This window comes from Citrus sinensis, chromosome 1 (genome assembly GCF_022201045.2).
Source record: "Citrus sinensis cultivar Valencia sweet orange chromosome 1, DVS_A1.0, whole genome shotgun sequence".
NCBI classification, from domain to species: domain Eukaryota; kingdom Viridiplantae; phylum Streptophyta; class Magnoliopsida; order Sapindales; family Rutaceae; genus Citrus; species Citrus sinensis.
In genome coordinates this window covers 6,592,112-6,612,817 of record NC_068556.1, presented here as the reverse complement: position 1 = coordinate 6,612,817, position 20,706 = coordinate 6,592,112, and the positions used below count along the sequence as shown (strand labels likewise).

The window sequence follows — 20,706 nt, the reverse complement described above, 5'->3', positions numbered from 1 at the left end:
GAGCTGGAGAGACCTCAAGCCTGCAAAGGCAGCACAGCTTGAAAAGTCACAACAGTCATTCCAAAGGCCTAACAAAGTTAGGCGATATTGTAAGGCAAATTATGCTTCCTGCACATCAGGGAAACTAAAGGAGCCCTACCCGAAGCTGCAATCAACTATGAAACCAATCCCTCCAAGAAGAGTATAAAAGCACTTAATATTACGTGTCCCCTCAGGTTTACTTCCCAAACTTCTCACAGGCAATTCATCAAAATTCAAGATGCGGTTGTACCTGTTGTAAATACTGGATCCATTCTTGCTGGTGTTGCTCTTCTAAAGGCCTGAATCGAGGAGAGAAGAAGGCGTTGTTGCAGTTTTAAAAAGTTTAGCCTAGCATTAGGACCTCCAGCAACATAAACATCGGCTATCCTCCTCGTATTCTTCAAAAAAAATCTTCAAAAGGTCAATTCTTTTCTGAGGCATTAAGGCTCTCATTGCATTCACTATTTGATCCACGCCAAAGACCCTACAAATCGTAAAGACTTCTTCTGCATCAGTAGCATCCCCACCCAAACAATTCTCCAACCCATTATCTTTAAACACCTTAATCACATTCTCTTTTTCTGCATCACCACCAGCGATCACATTCTCATAGTCATTCTCCCCTATTAATTTTTTTTTTAAAACAAAAGTTATTGTTATTGTTCACATCATCATCACAGTTGAGAGGTAAAGCATCAAACCCAAACGATTTACAAAATTATCATTAAAATAAATAAAAAGATCATACCTGACGATGAATGCATGGACATATTGCTAGCTATTATTTCAGATAAATAAATAAAATTCCAAGAGATTGATTTATTGGGTTTGTTGAATTTGAAGAATTGACCACAAACTCTTCATAAATAATAATAATAAGATCCCGACGCAGCGGCAGGGCATAGGGCGCGGGCCGCAGGGGCAAGGGCAACGGGCGCAACGCCTAAATGGCTTGCCATAAACAGTACTTTTTTTTTTTCCAAACAAAAACTTAAACATATAATTCTGAATGGTTAGGAAATAAAAACTAGTACGGGCTGATTTCTTAGAGCAGTCAACTTGATCCCTGCATTTAGAACTAATAACCTAGTAACCTGTTTGACATCTTTACTTGAAATGGTTAATTTGCGTAAAACCGAACTGACATCTTGACTTGAAATGCTCGCAAGCATCAATATAACTCAGATCCGGCAGCTGCTTCAGGAAAACCAAACTGGCTTGCAGTAGTAGTATTGAGAATAAGACATTATGACCCTTTGCAACAGATTCTCCGGCCTCGGAGCCATCTTTGGCCATGCTCCCAACTTCTATATCCATCTTGATAATCCATCACATCCCATGAGCCAGCACAACTCAAACAAACATAACATGGTTCAGATGTATTCTGATGACTTGATAATATTGCGACCATTTTCATTTAGAATATGCATTTTCAACTATAAGTTTGAATGTACTGGGGTAGAGAATAAATAAATAAATATGCATTGAAGACGTGCAATAGCCATTGTTTGGCTCATCATCACTACCATTTCATTCAATAAATCTCCCATTCCCTACACAAATATTCTCTTGTTATCAATATTATGTTTTACTTGGACACAAAGTTGTGATACAAAGTGATGTGACATGCATACATGGTAAGCTGACTCCACGAGAAATTAAATTCCCATTCCCTGCATGCATACAAAGTGATGAAATTTATTTATATAAAGCTTCTAAACCCTTTTGCTTATTGTAGATGCCATGGGACTGGAGGAAGATTCTGGAGGTGCTGATACTGGCCAATTTGTTGTAGAGAAGGTGATTACTTCCCTCTTATCTTGTAAGTTATACTTGGTAAGCTGACTTCACGAGAAATTAAGAACTAAAAGAAGTTTGATGAATTGATGCTCACTATACATTATTTCAAGTGTATTGGGCCAATCAGATGCTTATGATGTTATCATCATCAAATTTCATCCAAATCTAAAATAACACATTCTTGTGTTTCTTTTGCCTAAAAATTGACATAAGCTTTCAACTTTCCTACCTTTATCAATACCTTTTTTTTTTTTGGATATTTAGCAATGCGTTTCCTTTTTGAGACATGTGAATCGTCTGAGTCTTGTTTGCTTTGCTCTGTGGGTTGTGGAGCAGCCCAAGCTTCAGCCAGAACGTCGGGTACTTTTATTGGTGGCTATTCAGTGCAGAGTATCAATCACGTTGCAATTTTATCTGGTGCTCTCTTTGGTGTATTTCTGGTTTGGCTTCTCAGCAGAGTTCCTTCTCAATTTCCTGAGAATAAGGCATTGAATCTTCGCAAGGAAAGAGACAAAACTTTGTGACAAAATTAACCAACGTGTTGTATAAGAGGACAGAACTGCTTGTAACAGCAGTTAATCTAAATTGTTAAATACTCTTATCCATAGAATTGCGGGATTGGATGTACTTCAAATTTATCCGAGTTGTCGGTGAAAAAGTTATTTTACAATGAAAACGAAGCTTATTTCTTGAGTTGTGAGTTGGAAAGTTATTTTAAAATGAAGAATACATGGCAGTGACATGAGTCACGACGTGTTTTGTAATTGCTGGAGATATGATATAGTAGCTCGTAAATCGGGTGCTTTCGGGAGGGCAATTAACTAAAAAGCTGCATCTATGCTTTTACGTTTGCATTCCTCTGTACAAGAAAAATTTTCCCCTTTAGCTTCTAAATGAAGCCGTGTTTTAAAACTCACAGCTCAGTATTGTTTATGTTAAGTTTTCTACCCCAAATATTTTCATAGTCACGTTTTCAAGGGAAAAAGCCGGCCTTTTATTTGCACAACTAAACGTTTTTTCGAAGACAGAAAAAGTAAATCAGGATGTTTATAACGTGGGATGGCAGAAACAATGCGAATTTTTGGTACAGAAAATATCAGCAGATACATGGGCTGGGATGGGGATGGGACTGGTTTTCACTTGCATAAAGAAAAAAAAGGTTAAAAATGAGAAATTCCCTTTTCTATGTACAACATATTGACTGTAATTTCCTTCAACATTTTTTTTTTTTTTACTGATGAAGAGTATGAATGTAGCTGCATCAAGAAGCAGATTTTGCATAGCTTTTCAGTTCAGGAACACCACTGTACATGAATTTGCAAGCTGACTGTACATACCGATCTGCCCTAGAGGCTGCTTCTGGCAAATAATTGGCAACCTTGCTCCAGATTTACAGGAATGAGAAAGGTACATGGATGTTGTAGCAAACCACGAGCAGTCCAAAGAAGAATCAGTATCTCTTAACAGCATTCGACCTTTTTTAAGAGCTGCAGCTGACCCTTTTTTATCGCTGCTAACTACATTTGGTATCTGTAAAAGATTAGGATAGGAGGCACTTGTAGCTTCTTTGTGATATAGTGTCTCTAAGCTTTCAACTGGTATCTCTTCCTCTGCCTCCATTTCATTGGTCCTTTCCTTATTTTTGATTTTACTTAGAATCCTTTTTGCCTCCTTGGTCAATCCAGTGGGACGCCAAGCTTCTGCAAGAAGCAAGAAGGTGGATTTCTGAGGGTGGACTCCAAATGCTTTCATGATTTGGAGTATTTCTTCAGCTCTCCATGGTTGCTTGGCTTCGTTGTATCCCCACATTAGGGTCTCAAAAGTCTTCAAATTGGGAGAAACCCCATGTTCACACATCTTGTCAAAAACCTCAATTGCACGATCCATGCTACCATCACTGCACCACCCACTGATGACGGTTGTGAAAACAACTACATTCGGGTGGAATCCCAATTCAATCATAGTCATTAGTAGCTCTTCGGCTTTTTCTGGTTCTTGTGCACGGACATAACCTTTAGCAAGAATGTTGTAAGCATGTGCATCAGGTTTTATGTCAGCCTTCACCATGTCATTGAAGATCTCTTTGTTAAGCAAAGCCCTAGCCTGTAATGCCAACAAATTTAGTTAGTTACCTGTGATATCCAAGATTTCATAGCCATAACTGGACTCCCGTGATTGGAGAAAAGAAGGGGAAAAAAAAAATATTACTCACCCAATCCACCAAACTGTCTTCCACAAAAGTATGGGTTGAGTCGACAGGTCGACGACCAGTAATCAATTCCAAAAGCATGACACCAAAGGAGAAAACATCTGATTTCTCTGTGAGTTTCCCACTTGAAGCATATTCTGGAGCCAGGTATCTGCAGGTGCCAAGCATATAAGAAAATGAAAAATTAGCTAATTCAAAGTCCTGAGTGAGCATATAAATCTCACTCATCAAAACTCTAAACCTATCTAGAAAAATAAACCAAAAAAATAGATCTGATCATTATCATTAGAATCAACTGAAAAGATTAACAACAATAATAAGGGTTACAATCATAGCAGAACCAGCTGCCTTAAAACAGATCACTATGAACAGATGAAGCCAACTTCAAACTCCAATATAAAATGTAATGAAACAAATAAAAAAAAGAGAAATTATCATTGCACCATCTTTATTTTGTCTTATGTTCATTCAACCACTAAAAAATTATAACATGTACTTTGCACCACCTTTCTTTTCACATTTGTATCAACTAGTCACTTTTACATTAACACTATTAAATAATTTTAATAAAATAATAATTTTACCCCCAAATAAATTAAAAGACCATTTTATTTTATAAAAAAATTTAAAAAATTAAAAAATATAATAATCAAAATATCCCTAAATTTAATAAAAATAAATCCCAAAATTAGAATTTTTATTTTTAATAAAAATTATTTTAATATAAAATTATAATTATAAAAAGAATTGCAAAATTTTGGGATTTAATAAAAATACCCTAAATTATTAAAATTTTAGGATTTATTCTTTTAAGAAATAAATTCAGTTATTTTAATAAAATTTTACAAAATTATAATTTTTTAATAAATAAATTCATTTATTTTTATTAAAATTTTGTAAAATTATAATTTTTAATAAAAATAATTATTAAAATTTTGTAAAATCTAAATTTAGTAAAAATCAATTGAGCACCTCTATTTGGGATTTATTTTTTATTAAATTTAGGGATATTTTTATGATTATAATTTTTAATTTTAAAAGTTTTTATAAGATAAAATAATCTTTTAATTTATTTAAGGGTAAAATTATCATTTTTTTATAAATTACTTAATAGTGTTAATGTAAAAGTGGCTAGTTGATACAAATGTGAAAAGAAAAGTACTGCAAAGTACATGTTAAAATTTTGCAGTGGTTAGATGAATATAAGAAAAAATAAAAATGGTGCAATGATAATTTCCCCAAAAAAAAGAGAGTTTAGTGCAATTGAGTTCAAGCAATCACAATGAGGTTTGGAGATATCTTGGGGAAACAAATATAACTTATGAAATTTTTGGGCCACACTCTAGTTCAACTCAAACTCAATATGGTTCATCATCAGTGGATAGGACAATTAGAAAAAAGAATATCAAAGTAGTCGGTCTTACCCAAATGTACCCATCACTCGGGTGGAGACATGAGTATTAACATCAGAAGCAATCTTTGCTAGTCCAAAATCAGCAACCTAAGGAAAGTAACTTCAAGATTAACATCACAAATATAATTGATACCTACGAAAATTTCAAATCAAACTGGTGCTAGATAGAATTTGATATTAGGTTCTGCTTGTGTTTCCACTAGTTCAAAAATTTTGAGTTTAAAAAATTCACTAATGCAATCAATACCTTTGCCTCAAACTTGAAATCCAAAAGTATATTAGCTACTTTAATATCATGATGAATTATTTTAGGATGACCCGAAAGTACCAATAGACAAGATATTAGGGTAAATCACTGTACAATCAGAAATCACAGTCCATGAAGTTAGAGAGAGAGATCTTACAATCATCATGGAGGTAAGCCAGTCCTTTCGCAGAACCTAAAGCAATTTTGATTCTTGTTGGCCAATCCATGGTAGGTTGACCCTTCCCTGCAATACGCTTTCTGTCAGATCCTTAATAAATTTCTAACATCAGCTAAACAACATCTATTACAAAAGCATCTGTGAACCATTATCTTAATTGCATTTGGTGCCTTAACAACATAATGAAGGCCAATAGAATAAGTACAAGAAGAGCTTAAAAAGTACTTTCCAACACATAAGTTCACATAACGAGTTATCTAAGGTCTTCATATGCAAACTTACCATGCAAGTGAAACACCAAAGTGTTGTTTAGAACAAACTCATACACAAGCATTCTTTGTGATCCAGCTGTATAGTATCCAACCAAGGATACAAGATGTTTGTGATGTACTCGGCTAATAATTTCAACTTCTGCCTGAAACTCACGTTCTCCCTACCAACTTCCAGCTTTCAGCTGCTTGATTGCAACTTCCTTACCATTTGGTAGGACTCCTCTGTGCACATAACCAAAACCATCTTGTCTGAGGAGGTTAGCATCTGAGAAGCCATCTGTTGCCCTTGCTAATTCTTCGTATGTAAAAGTGCTCTTCGAAAAACCTAATGAGAGGCCAGGTGATTGAGGTAGGATTGGTGCCTCAGACCCTGAATAATTAGAGCCAGAGCCTCCACTGTTGCTTATGAAAGGTGGTGGTGGTAGAGGAGGAGAGGGAGTGTATACTGGCGAATGTGGTGGGCTTGATGCGACCAGAGGTGGAGGAGACGACCTTGGTGGCTGTGTGACTACATGTGCTGCAGGAGGTGGGACATTTTGCTGCCAGTGCTGCTGTCTGCCGCCGTAAGGGTCAACTGACAAATCATAAAGGAAGCTGAAAAAAATTACTTATAATACTCAATAGTTATTAATTGAAGCAGGAATCTCTGGAGATGTTAGTCAAGGAGTTATTTGTACAGCCTGTAAACACTTTTTTTAAAATTAATTACTCAAAGAAACTAGAGAAATGACTATTACTTGCTCACAATGTATTACCAATATGGCATCACACCTTGAATTAAAATGCGTAATGAAATCAAAATTAACAATTCAACATCAAAAAGCAATTTTCAAGGTCCTCAAAATCTCAAGAAAAAAAAACAATAGCAGGAAACCATTTTTGGCACTCCTAATGATAAGATGTAACTTAGTCAACTGAGATAAAATCAAGAGTCTTGGCCACAAGCTGTAGATAAATATGTGAATGGAAAGCATCAAAATCGAAAAGGTAAAACAAAGAACAATAATTTACTAGAAGTTTAAAACTTATGTGTTACCCTAAGTAGTTCAAGATTTTAGATTTTGCAATAAACATATTTTTGGAATGGAGTTTGCCGGTTTGGTAGAATGAGACTTTGGCCAACTATATGGTAACAAAAACAAGGACCACTGAAATTATTCCGAAAATGTCCCAATTCTAGTAATAATCTTGGATATGAAAATATCACAACACCTCCAAAAGAGCAAATTTGACTCCGTTGCAATCCACAGACATTAGACAGCACACATGCAGTTGCATATCACCCATGTCTACAAAGTACAAAATAATTCAGAGAACCAAGTAAAAATCAAAGATAAGATGGTTTCATTGATACATGCATCAATCAAACAATACTGTCAAAATTGAATTACACAAATGCAAGAAAAATAAAAAAACTAAGTCCGATTTAAATTCATGCAATGCGAAGGATGAATCAAATCTTAATCATAAATCAAGAACAACACTGCAAAAACAGGTCACGGAAACGCACAAAATGATTAAAATCAACAAAACCAGAAGCAATTTGAAATAAATAAAAATACTAATTTAAAGAAAAGAAAAAAAAGTTAAAAGCAAAAACCTTTTGGGGCAAGAGGAGGTGGGGGTATATAGTAACCGGCCTCGTCATCTTTCCTCCTCCTCTTCTTGCGCAACACAAAAACAACAGGCTCACCACTACAATTACCGCCAGCACACCAATCGCTAACCCCACCACTAACCCAGTACTCACCCCACCACCACCGTCGTCACCCGTCGGAGGCGGCGGCGATCCCCGAACCGTGGGACGAGACGGCCTCCCGGAACTATTGGGAGGCGAGGGAGGACTCCTGGCCACCGGATTTGACGGGGGCGGAGGCCGGCCAAAAGGAGTGGATGGCGAGGGAGCGCTTGAGGAAGAAGGAGGTGTCAGTAAAGACGGGGGTGGCGGGGGAGGTGGAGAGGCAGGAGTGGTGGGAGGTGGAGCAGCATGAGTGGTTGGTGGCGGGGCAGCAGGGGTGGAGGGTGGGGGAGCCGAGGGAGTGGTGGGGGGCGGAGGCGAGAAATGAAAATACCGCTCAATGTATAATGTTTTATTTTGAGAAATGAAAAACAAATTTCTTTATGGTATTAGAACGAGGTACGCTGCTCTGTTTGTAACAAAAACAGAGGAAACCAACTCTTTCCCACAACCATTTTCCACCATTTTTCTTCCTTAAAATCATTCCTAGCATTACAGAAACCCATGCCAATAAAAAAACAAGCCACCTATACGTAAAAACTTGAGTTTATAAATCCATCAACAGTCTCATATATTTTCCAAGATAATGTCTTTAAAAAACCGAGAATTTCATCAAATTTCTCAGTTTCCAGTAAGCAAATTGTAAAAATTTCGCATCTCAACACAGTCGCACGCGCCTCCAGGCACTTCCCGAATTCACGGCTAACCCTCACGCGCCCGCACGCGCTCCAGAGGTTGAAGATGATTCAAAACGACATGTCGTTGTCATCTACAGAAGTGCAGCATATTGAAAAATGACTTGTCATTTTTATTCCACAGTAACCAACATGTCGGTTTGTTAAGCAGAAACAAAATGACGTGACATTTTATTCTTAGAAGTGCAGCAGCCTTTAAAAATGACCTGTCATTTTTATTCCATCAAAACAGACATATCGTTTTACTAAGTAGAAACAAAATGACTTGTCGTTTTTTCTCAAAAAAATTATATTTCCCTTGTTTGAAACTATACACCAAAAAAAATGGAGAAAATTTCAACTAAATCTACTCCTGTTGTCATTCAATCTGTTCAATCTGATGAGGTATTTAATGCCGGAATTATCTTTACTGAGATAAACTACGATGGTTGGTCTCAAATAATGGAGATGCATCTCGCAGAAAGAGAAAAACTCTCATATATTTGTAGCAGCACAAAACCATCTGACGAGTCTTCAAAGGAATATGAGAAATTGAATAGTGAGAATCAAAAATAAAAAAGATGGTTACTCATATCCATGTCTCCTGAGATCATGAAGCGATATTTACGAATTCCTACAGCCTACGAAATCTGGAATGCATTATCAAAAGCCTTCCATGATGGAAGCGACGAATATCAAGTTTTCACTCTAAACTAGAAAGCGTTCTCTACCAAACAAAATGAACAATCACTCTCTAAATTTTACTGAGAATTGATCAAAGTATTTTGAGAACTTGATCACCGAGATAAAGTGGTCATGAAAAATTCAGAAGATGTTGTAATATACAAAAAGTCTGTTGAAAGATTGAGAGTGCACATTTTTCTTGCTAGGCTAGATGAAGAATTTGACCAAGTTTGTGGAGAAATTCTACGAAAATATATTATCCCAGACTTAAAAGAATGTTATTCTCTTATCCGAAAAGAAGATATATGACAAAGCAAAATAAACAAGAAGGTCAAATCAGAAACGTCTACTATGATAGTACGACAGCAGCCTCAAAGGAAACTTGTTAACAAATCATCACTCTATTGCACTCATTGTAGGAAGAAGGGTCATACGAACGAACAATGCTTTTAAATCATTGGATATCCTGACTGATGGGATACTCAAAAGAAGAACACCAAGTAGGGATTAAAAACTGCAGTAGCTGAATCCACATCCACTACAGATCTTAGAAAAGAATCTTCAGCGCAAATTGCAACCTCTGTCAGTCCAGGTAAAGCCCTTAAAACTCTTACACCTGTTATTAATAGTACATGGATAATTAATTCTGGTGCAAGTGATCATATGACTTTTGATTCTTAATAAGTTTCTCAATTGAAACCATCTTCACAAAAATATGTTTCCACTGCAAATAGAACCACAACCTCAGTTATTAGGGAAAGATCTTTAAGACTCACAGATAAATAAAATTTAGACTTTGTGTTAATTGTTCCATCTTTAGATTATAATCTTTTATCTGTGTCTCAAATAACCACTTACTTATCATGTGTTGTAATTTTTTGCCCTGATCATTGCGTGTTTAAGGACATCCAAACAAAGCAAACGATTGGTTATGGTATTAGACGAGGCAACTTGTATTACCTGGAGATGACATCAACAAACACTGAAAAGTTAAGCCCCGCATTAGTAGCAGATAGTTCCATGAAAAAAAGGAAATTAGAAATTTGGTTATGGCATAGACGTTTAGGGCATTTGTCATTTGGTTACTTTAAAAAATTATTTCCTAATTTGTTTATGAAATTTGATGTTTGTAACTTTAAATGTGATGTTTATGAACTTTTAAAAAGCCATTGAACTACTTTTTCATTGTCCTTAAATAAGAATTCAGTTCCTTTCATGATAGTACATTTTAATGTGTGGGGACCATCTAAAGTTTCTACAATTGGAGGAGCTCATTGGTTTATTACATTTATTGATGATTGTAGCAGAATGACATGGATTTTTTTGATGAAATCAAAAGACGCAGTAAACTTTTTATTTCAAAGATTTCATAAGATGGTGACGACTCAATTTCAGACACAAATTCGAGTTCTACATGTTAGCCTAAAAGGCTACACATAATGTAATTTTGATGATAACAAACATGTGTCTTAGTTAAAAATAATAAATATTGTATTTCACATTTGTCACTAGTTTTTTAAGGATAATATTTATGCAAATAAATCAAGTGAAATCAAGATTGAAGACACTCAACGAATAACGGCGACATCAAGAATATAGTTTAGAGCTCAACGAACAAATTAGTGCGATAAATTCTTGTAAAGCCGGTATGATTTAATTGATGCATGATTTAGCATTTGAGAAGTTCAAGAGATTAATTTAATTAAATACTTTTCATAAACTAAAAGGTTTAATTTTTATAAAGAAAAGTATTTTGTGGATTTGAGTAATTTAGACTTAAATGCTAAGTTTTGAAATCTTTGATTTTAATAAGTATTATTTTGAAATTCAAAGTTGGACTTATTTGTAAAGATTTGAAGCGTTTTGGGCCATATTATAATTTATGAAATTTTGAGGACCCGAATGTAAGCTAAACACTTGAAATCCAAAATTGGACAGAGGGGAAGCTGCTAACCGCCTGAGGCTAGCAGCTGGCCGCTTGAGGAAAATCTCATATTTTCAATTTTTGGATTAAAGTGAAAGGTTTTGAGAACTTTGAAAAATATAGGTATTATGCTAAATTTGAAAAGGATCTCTTTGAAAAATAATAATATCTTTGGGGCCATATCATAATTTCAAAAATTTTTGGAAAGATAACTATTTTTAAGAAATTCTGAAATTGGATTTATTTGTAAAGTTTTGTGACGTTTTGGGCTATAGTATAATTATAAAAATTTTGGGCCAAAGTGTAATTTTAGTAAACAGTGTTAATGTAGCAAAATTCAAAAATAATGGTAATATCACTGTTCCTGAGCGGCTACCCTCTTGGGCGCGGGAACTTGCCTATAACGACTAGTTTTCGGGCTTTAACTATAAAAACTCAACTCAAACTTCATTCTAAGAACTAATGCAAGCAAATATAAGATCATACAACATATATTGAGCTTCCAAAACGCAAATCATCATAGATTGAATCATTGTTGAGCTATTATTTGCATATCCACTCTTAAAGAGAGTTTTTATTGTAATTTTCATTTCTTATCAAATTGTGAGTGTATAAGTGTGAGAAACACTTGGGGTAAAAAGATTGGGGAGATAATCTCTTGATTGTAAAGATTCATTGACACCTTGTAAGTCAATTGTAAGAACTTGAAGCCTTGGGAGGCTCGGATAGTGAAATCCTCGAGCTTGGTTGGTTTGGAGGCGTGGACGTAGGCATGGATTGCCGAACCACGTAAAAATCTGTGTGTTTGTTTTTCTCTTCCCTTACTCTTTTATTTTTACGCTTATTTGAATTTATTGTTTTCTATTTTATTAAGGCGTTAGATTGATTTGTTGTGCGAATTGTATTGCATAATTTTTAAAATCTCAATTCACCCCCCCTCTTGGGTTGCATAACTTGCATTTCACTACATACTGATAATGAAGGCGAGTATATGAGCACAACAATTCAACAGTTTCTGAAATCACAAGGAATTGTCCACCAAACTACTTGTGTGGGCACACTCCAACAAAATGGTGTTGCTGAACGAAAAAACAAACATTTAATAAAATTTGTTCGAGCATCACTAATCCAGGCCCACATGCCACTATATTATTAGGGAGAAGCACTGGCATCCATAACATACTTGATCAATCGAACACCTTCAAGCTCCATTAGATTCCAGACTCATTTCCAGGTTCTAAATGAAGCAATTATGTCACCAAATGTGTCGAATTTACCCCCACAAGTGTTTGGTTGTGTTGCCTTCGTTCATTTGCCGCAACAAGACAAATTATGTCCTCGAGCAGTACGTTGTGTGTTTGTAGGGCATGTCTTACATCAAAATGGGTACCGATGCCATCATCCTCCGTCAAGAAAAATATACATTACCATGGATGTCGTCTTTCATGAAGATATCATGTACTACCTATCGGAGCCTAAATTTCAATGGGAGTATAATGAAGAGGAAATTCATACTTTTACATATCTTCCACCTAAATAAGATCAATCCTCCATTGAGGTAGTAAACCTTCAAGATACTAGAAAAGAAAATGGTGATGATTCTCGGGCTGAAATAAGTAAGACACATTTGGGAAGCAAAATAACTCATACACAACCATAATCGAGAACGAGTCTTATGAAGAACCACATGAAGAAATACTTAACCAATCGTTTACAGAGGATGTTCCTACCACAAGTCCTAGTCTAATCAGAAGAATACTTCATCAGCGTCAATATAGAGGTATCTCTAAACCCACATATGAGCATGACCTCTCTAGTAGAGTCAAATACCTTATGAGTCATTTTGTGTCTAACCATCGCTTGTTAGAATTAAATCAGTCATTTATGAATCAATTATCTACTGTATCTATCTCTAACAGTATGCAAGAAACCTTAAAAGACCTAAAGTGGAAAGCAGCTATGCATGACGAAATGAGATATCTTCAGAAAAATCAAACATGGGAACTAGTTGATCTTCCACCGGAAAGTTGCCGATGGATCTACACTATAAAGTACAAGGCATATGGTTCCATTGAACGATACAAAGCAAGGCTCATAGCTAAGGGTTACACCCAAACCTACGAGATAAATTATACTGATACATTTGTATCGGTAGCAAAAATTAATATTATTCGTATCTTATTATCATTAGCAGCAAACTTGGATTGGCCAGTGCAACAATTCGATGTAAAGAATGCTTTCCTTCATGGAGATCTGTCTGAAGAAATTTATATGGATCTACCAACAGGATGCAGTGGACCAAAACGACTCCATCAGGAAGTATGCAAATTGAAGAAATCATTATACGGGTTGGAGCAATCCCCAAGAGCATGGTTCAGGAAATTCACAAAGATTATGAGTGTTTTTTGCTATAACCAAAGCAATTCAGATCATACCTTGTTTATAAAAAAAAGGGCAAGGTAAAATCACTGCCCTTATCATCTATGTGGATGACATGGTAGTTACAGGTAACAACAAAGAAGAAAGAAAAGCTCTTCAGAAGTATTTGTCGAGAGAGTTTGAGATGAAGGATTTAGGAGCCTTAAAATACTTTCTTGGAAGGAATCTTCCTGTCTCAAAGGAAATATGCCTTAGATCTATTGCATAAAACAAGAATGACAGCTTGTTAGCCTATTGACACCCCAATAGAAGAAGGACTAATGTTCTGTATTACCCCAAACTAAGTTCCAGTAGACAAAGGAATATATCAAAGACTGATTGGAAGATTGATGTACTTGTCCCACACAAGGCCAGATCTTGCTTATGCATTGAGTGTTGTAAGTCAGTTTATGCATAATCCCGGAGAACAACATATGGAAGCAGTAATGCGGATCCTGAGGTACCTGAAGTTAAATCCAGGAAAAAGAATCCTATTTTCCAAAAATGAAAATTACAACAACATAAAAGTTTATACTGATGCAGATTGGGCCGGGTCAGCTAGTGATAGACACTCTACTTCAGGCTACTTTACATTTGTAGGAGGCAACCTTGTCACATGGAGAATCAAAAAACAACATGTCGTTGCCCGTTCGAGCGCTGAAGTAGAATATCAAGGCATGGCCCTTGGAGTATGTGAAGGGCTATGGATAAGCTTTATCTTAAAAGACTTGGGTTATCTATCACAACAACCAATACAACTATACTGTGACAATAAAACTACACGAGATATTGCTCATAACTCAGTTTAACACGATCGAACAAAACACGTCGAGGTAGATAGATTTTTAATTAAGGAGAAATTAGATGAAAAAATCTTAAAACTGCCGAAAATTCATTCAGAATATTAACTTGCAGATATTTTAACGAAGGCCATTTCAAGTAGAGCATTTACAAAATTCCTAGACAAGCTAGGCATGCAAGACATCTATGCACCAGTTTGAGGGGGAGTGTTGAGAATGTCAAATAAAACGGCATTGAAGGAAGTTTTCAAAGGCATGATCCGCACTTGCCAAAGACACGATCCGCACTGAACGGATTGACACGTTTCCTTTTGTAATCACGTATGTAATCTTTGAAAAAGATGTAGCCTCTACATCTATAAATAACGCTCAATGTATAATGTTTTATTTTGAGAAATAAAAAACAAGTTTCTTCAGCTGCCTGAGACTACATTTTGTAGACCCATAGCTACAAGTTTGAAGTAGTACAACAAAGCAAGCAACTCTCAGAAACTCCAAATGATCAAGAATTAATGGAGTATTGAACATCAATTGTTAAAATTTCATTCTGAAACATTCAGCTTCCACTGACACTAGTATTAAACTCTCAATTAATAAAAATGAAGGGGACTTACACAGCAGTAAGAGGGGTACTAGATCCTTCAGAGCCAGCACAGTCCATGTTAAATATGTGGCCTCCATTTGGTTGGTCTCTCATCACACGCATAGCTTCACGAGTGCAGAGAATAGATCCAACTAGATTTGTTGAGACAATCTACATAAGGATCCCCTTAAGTTACAGTTGTTGTAGCTTTACCGCCTGCGATTTGACTAACTAACCAATAACAATCTGCCACATGGACAAAAAAAAAAAACAAAGCATAACTAGTAGAAACGGTTATAGACGGGGTGATTGAAAAAGTCAACCCAGATGATTGACTGTTGCGGCCGGTTGCAATTGATTAAACGAATTGAATCCCTCACCTCTTAAGATAAGAAAACAATGACGAAGAGAAGCTAAAGTTGCGTCTCCTCCAACCAGCATCCTACTGAAAGTCCACCACCAAGAGAAGCCGAAGCTGCATCTCTTCTAACGACCATCTTACTCGAAATCCACCACTGAATTTTCTACAAACTAGGCTTCACTTGATGCAAATGGACTTGCAAATCAAATTGGCGCAAGCCGTTCACTTCTTGCATGACAAGACTGGATCATGTAACCGGGTGGCAGCAAATTAGTGGCTCATTCAGTTTCGACAAACTAACTCTGCTTGGGAGGTCACAACCTCTATCCTCTCCTCCGATCTCCAGTCGTTGCTAGCCAATTTCAAAGTCGAGTTCTTGGCTACTCAGATTCTTAAGAGAAAGGTAAATTTCTAGGGTTTTAATTCTAGTTTGATGATAAATTGCTTAGTGTAATTTGATTTTCTTGGGTGCATTTGTTAATCAATCAATTACCTACATGTAATTTACTAAAAATTTATAATTCTCTGCAGGCAGCTGATCAAAAACAGTAATGGCCTTTTTACATTTTATATTCATTCTTCCTTAATTTACTCATGGTTTAGAGATCTATAGAATTGGTTAATTAGAGTATTTTCCTATTTACCCGATATAAACTTGTTAGTTGCATGATTTTTAACAATTGTTTCCTGAATGCCAACAAGATGAATGTATAAATTGATTTTTATTTTTAAAATATATAATGGTTGTTGTTGGTTATTATTATAATTAAATGTTATTGATGTCAATGTGCAAGTGTACACAACAAGTAATAAAGTGATGAATATTTAAGATCGTCTCCACAGGGATTGATGTTACTAGAAATGCTACAACAATCACAATAGTGCAATCTACCTTAATTCTGAAATTAGCAAATGTAAATTTGGTTCTATTGAAATTGATAATTGTGAGAGAATAAAATAAAACAATGCAGTAATGAAATAAATTAAATAAAATGCGTCGAAGAATCAAATGAGAATAAGGTAGTTGAATGATCAAACTCTCTTTATGGGCTGACTGCTTTTCATCAAGTTAACACCAGTTGTTACAATAATTGCTACAGCACTGGGCAGAATTATTTTGCATCCTCAGTTGTCGCGTGTTGAAACTCTCATACCCTTAAGTATATTAGCAATGACCAATTGTTATTCTACCTACGGCATGGCATTGTGAACCTTTATTCTCTTCACCCTACAAGGTGAGTACATATGCCTAGTTTGTCACAAATCTTAACTTCAAGTATAGCTCTTATGGGATTCAAGATAAACTTAATCCAGGAAACTTAAATTAAGATTAAGTATTACTCTAATAATATCCACTAAGACATGCCCTTTTGCGGCTCTATCTTAACTTGAACTATTAAATGGGTGGTCAACCGAAATAACAATTATAATAATAGCTACTAGAGTAAAATGCTACAGTAATAACATAGCAACTCATAAGAACAGTCAAGAACCCATTAGATTATTTGTCACTCAACTACAAGCAAATTTAGTTCATATTTTGAAAGAGAAAAACAAACATCAACATATTGTTCACGAGATACATTAGATCAGTCAAAGAAAGAAGAAAAGTATATGTTGAGAACGACAAAAAGTGAATCTAAATAACTCTGCGGGATTTTTTCAATGCTGCTGCAGCCGTTCCCTTGAATTCTGATATTCTTCTTTTTTTCTCTCTAATTTCTCCAATGATACTTCTTTACCGCCGTTTTATGTAGTGTGCGCCTCTTTTTATAACTAAAAAGTAGGGTAAACAAAAGCCTCGGGCGTGCATGAGTTAAATTAGGAAATTGTAGATCGCAATTCTGCAGCTGACCCGCGCTAAGTTTTCTCCCTCAGTGCTCCCGGATTGCTACAGCAATGGTTGCTCTAGCAACGACTATGACAATGTATTGTTCCCGGTTGTGCTGCACTTCTTTTGTGGCCATATTCTTTCCTCCTCTTGCTAGTCTAATATCTCAGCATCCCTTCATGAATTATAAACTTCTAAAAACCTACAATTATGCACATGTTTTGAGCACAAATTACTTTAATTCAAGCAAAACTTATTAAGACTCAACTAAAATGGATGTTTATGCAAAATATAACCAAAATATAATAAAAACACCTCATTACTCTCTAAGTGGTCTTGATTTAAGTCTAGAATTGCAGTAATAACTCTCATTTCATAGAGTTATCAGTTGTCAATTTCGGCAGAACTATGTGCAGGTCAGTATGTTGCAATCATGTGTACCGATTTGTGGAGTCTTGCTATGAACTAATGAGAAGGATAATTGTTGTTACAACTGAGTTGGCTTATGAGGCATTTGAATCAGCATGTTCACTTGAGAAGGAAGTAGATGATGCATCAAAGATAGAAGGAAGGTTATTGGAAAATATCTCTTCCTCTCACTATTTCTCACTCTCACTCTAGTTTTTATATGCAGTAATATCATACCATTAGCTTTTTATTAATCTTGTTTCACATATGCACGATATCCCAGTGTTAGGGAGTATGGATGCTTTTCTCTTACTTGTGAATATTTTGAGAAGGAAAACATTTATTTTCTTAATTGTGAAAGTCACTCCTCACCAGAGCTAGATCTTGGCTTCAAGCAACAATTGATACTAAAACGATGTTGCTTTTTCTTTTATAAACATATTTTTCTTCACTGGCTTGCTTCAATATGTATTCATTAAAATAGAGGTATAAATCCTCTGTCAAGAATGATATGATTGATAAAGAATGAGAAATTAAATTAGAATGTACAGCATACTCATGGAATTGAATTTCTGCATGAGAAAGAGAAGCCACAAAAGCAAAGATGAACAGGACACTAAGTAACAGGCAAGAGCTCCATGGCTTGATTGTAATTATTTTGAGAATCCCCATTTCTTGTGTTGAGTAAAGTCTTAGGTGATTTACTAATCTCTGGCAAGGTAAGTTCATATTTTTTTTTAAATGATTTTTATTTCTTTCCAGTATGACTAATTTCTGTTATTCACTTTATATGGAACTGATTGAAAATAACATGATATTACACCTAATGTTGTGGCATTTATTAAGTTATGAGTTAATCTGAATGATGGACACTAAGAAGGCTTCTACATCTCATCGGCCCTCATATATTCATAATTATGAACTAATTTGTGTTTGATGCAATTTTAAATGTATTATTTCCTTCCTTTCTCTGTCATCCTTGTTTTCTAGCATTAATATGACATCTAAATAAGAGATTTATCTATGACTTACATATGTCAAATATAAATACTATGCATATCATTTAAATTTTCATGGCAATATTAAAATTTTTCAGTTAATTCTTTTGTAAAAGTAGTAATGAATGAAATGATGACTTAGAGCACTTGTTATGCCTTGTTTGGTTGGTTTGATGCTTAAATTGCAACAATTTTATTCCCCCATTTAAGTTCTCGTTTTATCCAAGGAATATTTCTAACTTATTACATTCATTATGCACAAATCAGGCATAATAGTTTTCCTTGGCACTAAACAGTTTTTGATTTCATATAAGCGATTCTATTATTCATTTTATGACCGGAACCAGGATCACATTGGCGTACATCAGTAAATAAGGAAAATGAGTTCCTTCACATGCAAATAAATAATGCACTTGGATCAATTTTGTATGCTTTAACTCGCAACTTGATAAAAGTTCGTTATATGACATTACAAGGCAAGAGAAAAAAAAAAGGTTCTTTTTGCTATAGATAACATTGCGAAAGTAGACCATTCACAGAAAAATTGGGATTTGGGCGGTAAAGCTACTACATTGCTGTAGTCCAAGGAAGAAAAAACCAAGATGCAAACTGAGACGAAGTTGTCTCAGGAAAGACTTGGAGTTGTAAAAAAAGAATTTGAGGATTTGACTAAGAAATCCTATAAGATAGATAGTAACTTGCTAACTATTCAAATGTAGATATAGAAAAGTTCAAGATCTGTCAAATAGATGGAACTTACACACCAAGTTGTGTACTCCAATAAAAGGAAGCTCTATTAGAGATTAGAGAGAAGGGAAAAACATAAATCGAAAGCATGATTCTTGAATATATGCAACATGTGTTTGAGGTTGATTTGACGGAGGCAGAGATGAAGATTGTAGAAGAAGAATTGTAGCTAGAATTGGGAAGAGCTGACAAGTTGCGAGTATGGAGGGTTGCAGCTGCCAAGAAGAAAACCCAACTGTTGGACCACACAAACAGTAACTTATACTTGTTCTTGGAAAAGACAGAAGAAGAGCTGGGTGGTTTCGGTGAAGTAGGTGGTTGGATGGCTCCAAAGCTTACCAAGTTGGATTTTCCACGTTATGATGGCTCTGAAGATCCAACACTATGGATTTGCAGGGCGGAGCAATTCTTCGATTTTCAAGCAACAGCTCCTAATGATCAGGTTCGATTAGCAGCATATTGAAATGCAAGTTATGCAACCCAAGACGGGGGGTGAATTGGGATATTAAAAATTTATGCAATACAATTCACACAACAATTTAATCTATTGCCTTAATCAAATCAAAACAATAAATTCATTCAAGCACAATATTAAAAGAGTAAGGGAAGAGAAAACAAACACAAGGATTTTTACGTGGTTCGGCTATCCAAGCCAACCGAGCTCGAGGATTTCACTATCCAAGCCTCCTAAGGCTTCAAATGTTTACAATTGACTTCCAAGGTGTCAATAAACCTTTACAACAAGAGATTATATCCCCAATCTCTTCACCCCAAGTGTTTCCCACACTTGTACACTCACAAATTGATGAGAAATAAAAATCACAACAAAGAAACTCCCTTTAAGAGTGGATAATAAATTATAGCTCAATAATGATTCAATAAATGATTATTTGCGAAATGGAAGCTCAATATATGTTATATGATCTTATATTTGCTTGTGTTAGTTCTTAAAATGAAGTTTGAGTTGAGTTTTTATAGTGAAAGCCCGAAAACTAGCCGTTATAGGCAAATTCCAGCGCCCAAGCCGCTTATTTATCCGGCTCGCCGCTCAGGAACAGTGATATTACCGTTATTTTTGAATTTTGCTACAGTAACACTGTTCATTGAAATTACACTTTGGCCTAAAACTTTCTATAATTATACTATGACCCAAAACGTCAAAAAACTTTACAAATAGGTCCAATTTCAGAACTTTCCAAGAATAGTTGTCTTTCCCAAACTTTTTGAAATTATGATATGGCCCCAAAGATTTTATTGTTTCGCACAAAGGTCATTTTCAACATAATACCTATATTTTTTAAAGTTCTCAAAATCTTTCACTTTAGTCCAAAATATTCACAAATTATAGTATGGCCCAAAACATTTAAAATATTTGTAAAAACATCCAACTCCGAAATTT

The 20,706-nt window shown here is 35.4% G+C and overlaps 1 protein-coding gene across 4 annotated transcripts in view; it reads right to left on the bottom strand.

The window, feature by feature from the left end:
* Positions 1-3,068: 3,068 nt before the first annotated feature.
* LOC102617477 (probable serine/threonine-protein kinase PBL7) overlaps positions 3,069-20,706 on the bottom strand; it is a 34,623-nt gene continuing 16,985 nt past the window's right edge. For 3 of the 4 annotated variants that reach the window (XM_052441992.1, XM_052441983.1, XM_052441977.1), the window contains exons 6-7: positions 4,034-4,181; positions 3,069-3,924 (exon numbers count right to left, since the gene is read on the bottom strand). In XM_052441992.1, the coding sequence (XP_052297952.1) occupies positions 3,109-3,924; positions 4,034-4,181 (964 nt within the window). In that variant the 3' untranslated portion in view covers positions 3,069-3,108. Of the gene's footprint in view, positions 3,925-4,033; positions 4,182-5,454; positions 5,532-20,706 lie in introns of all 4 variants that reach the window. The other variant, XM_006475563.4, reaches the window with a different exon arrangement.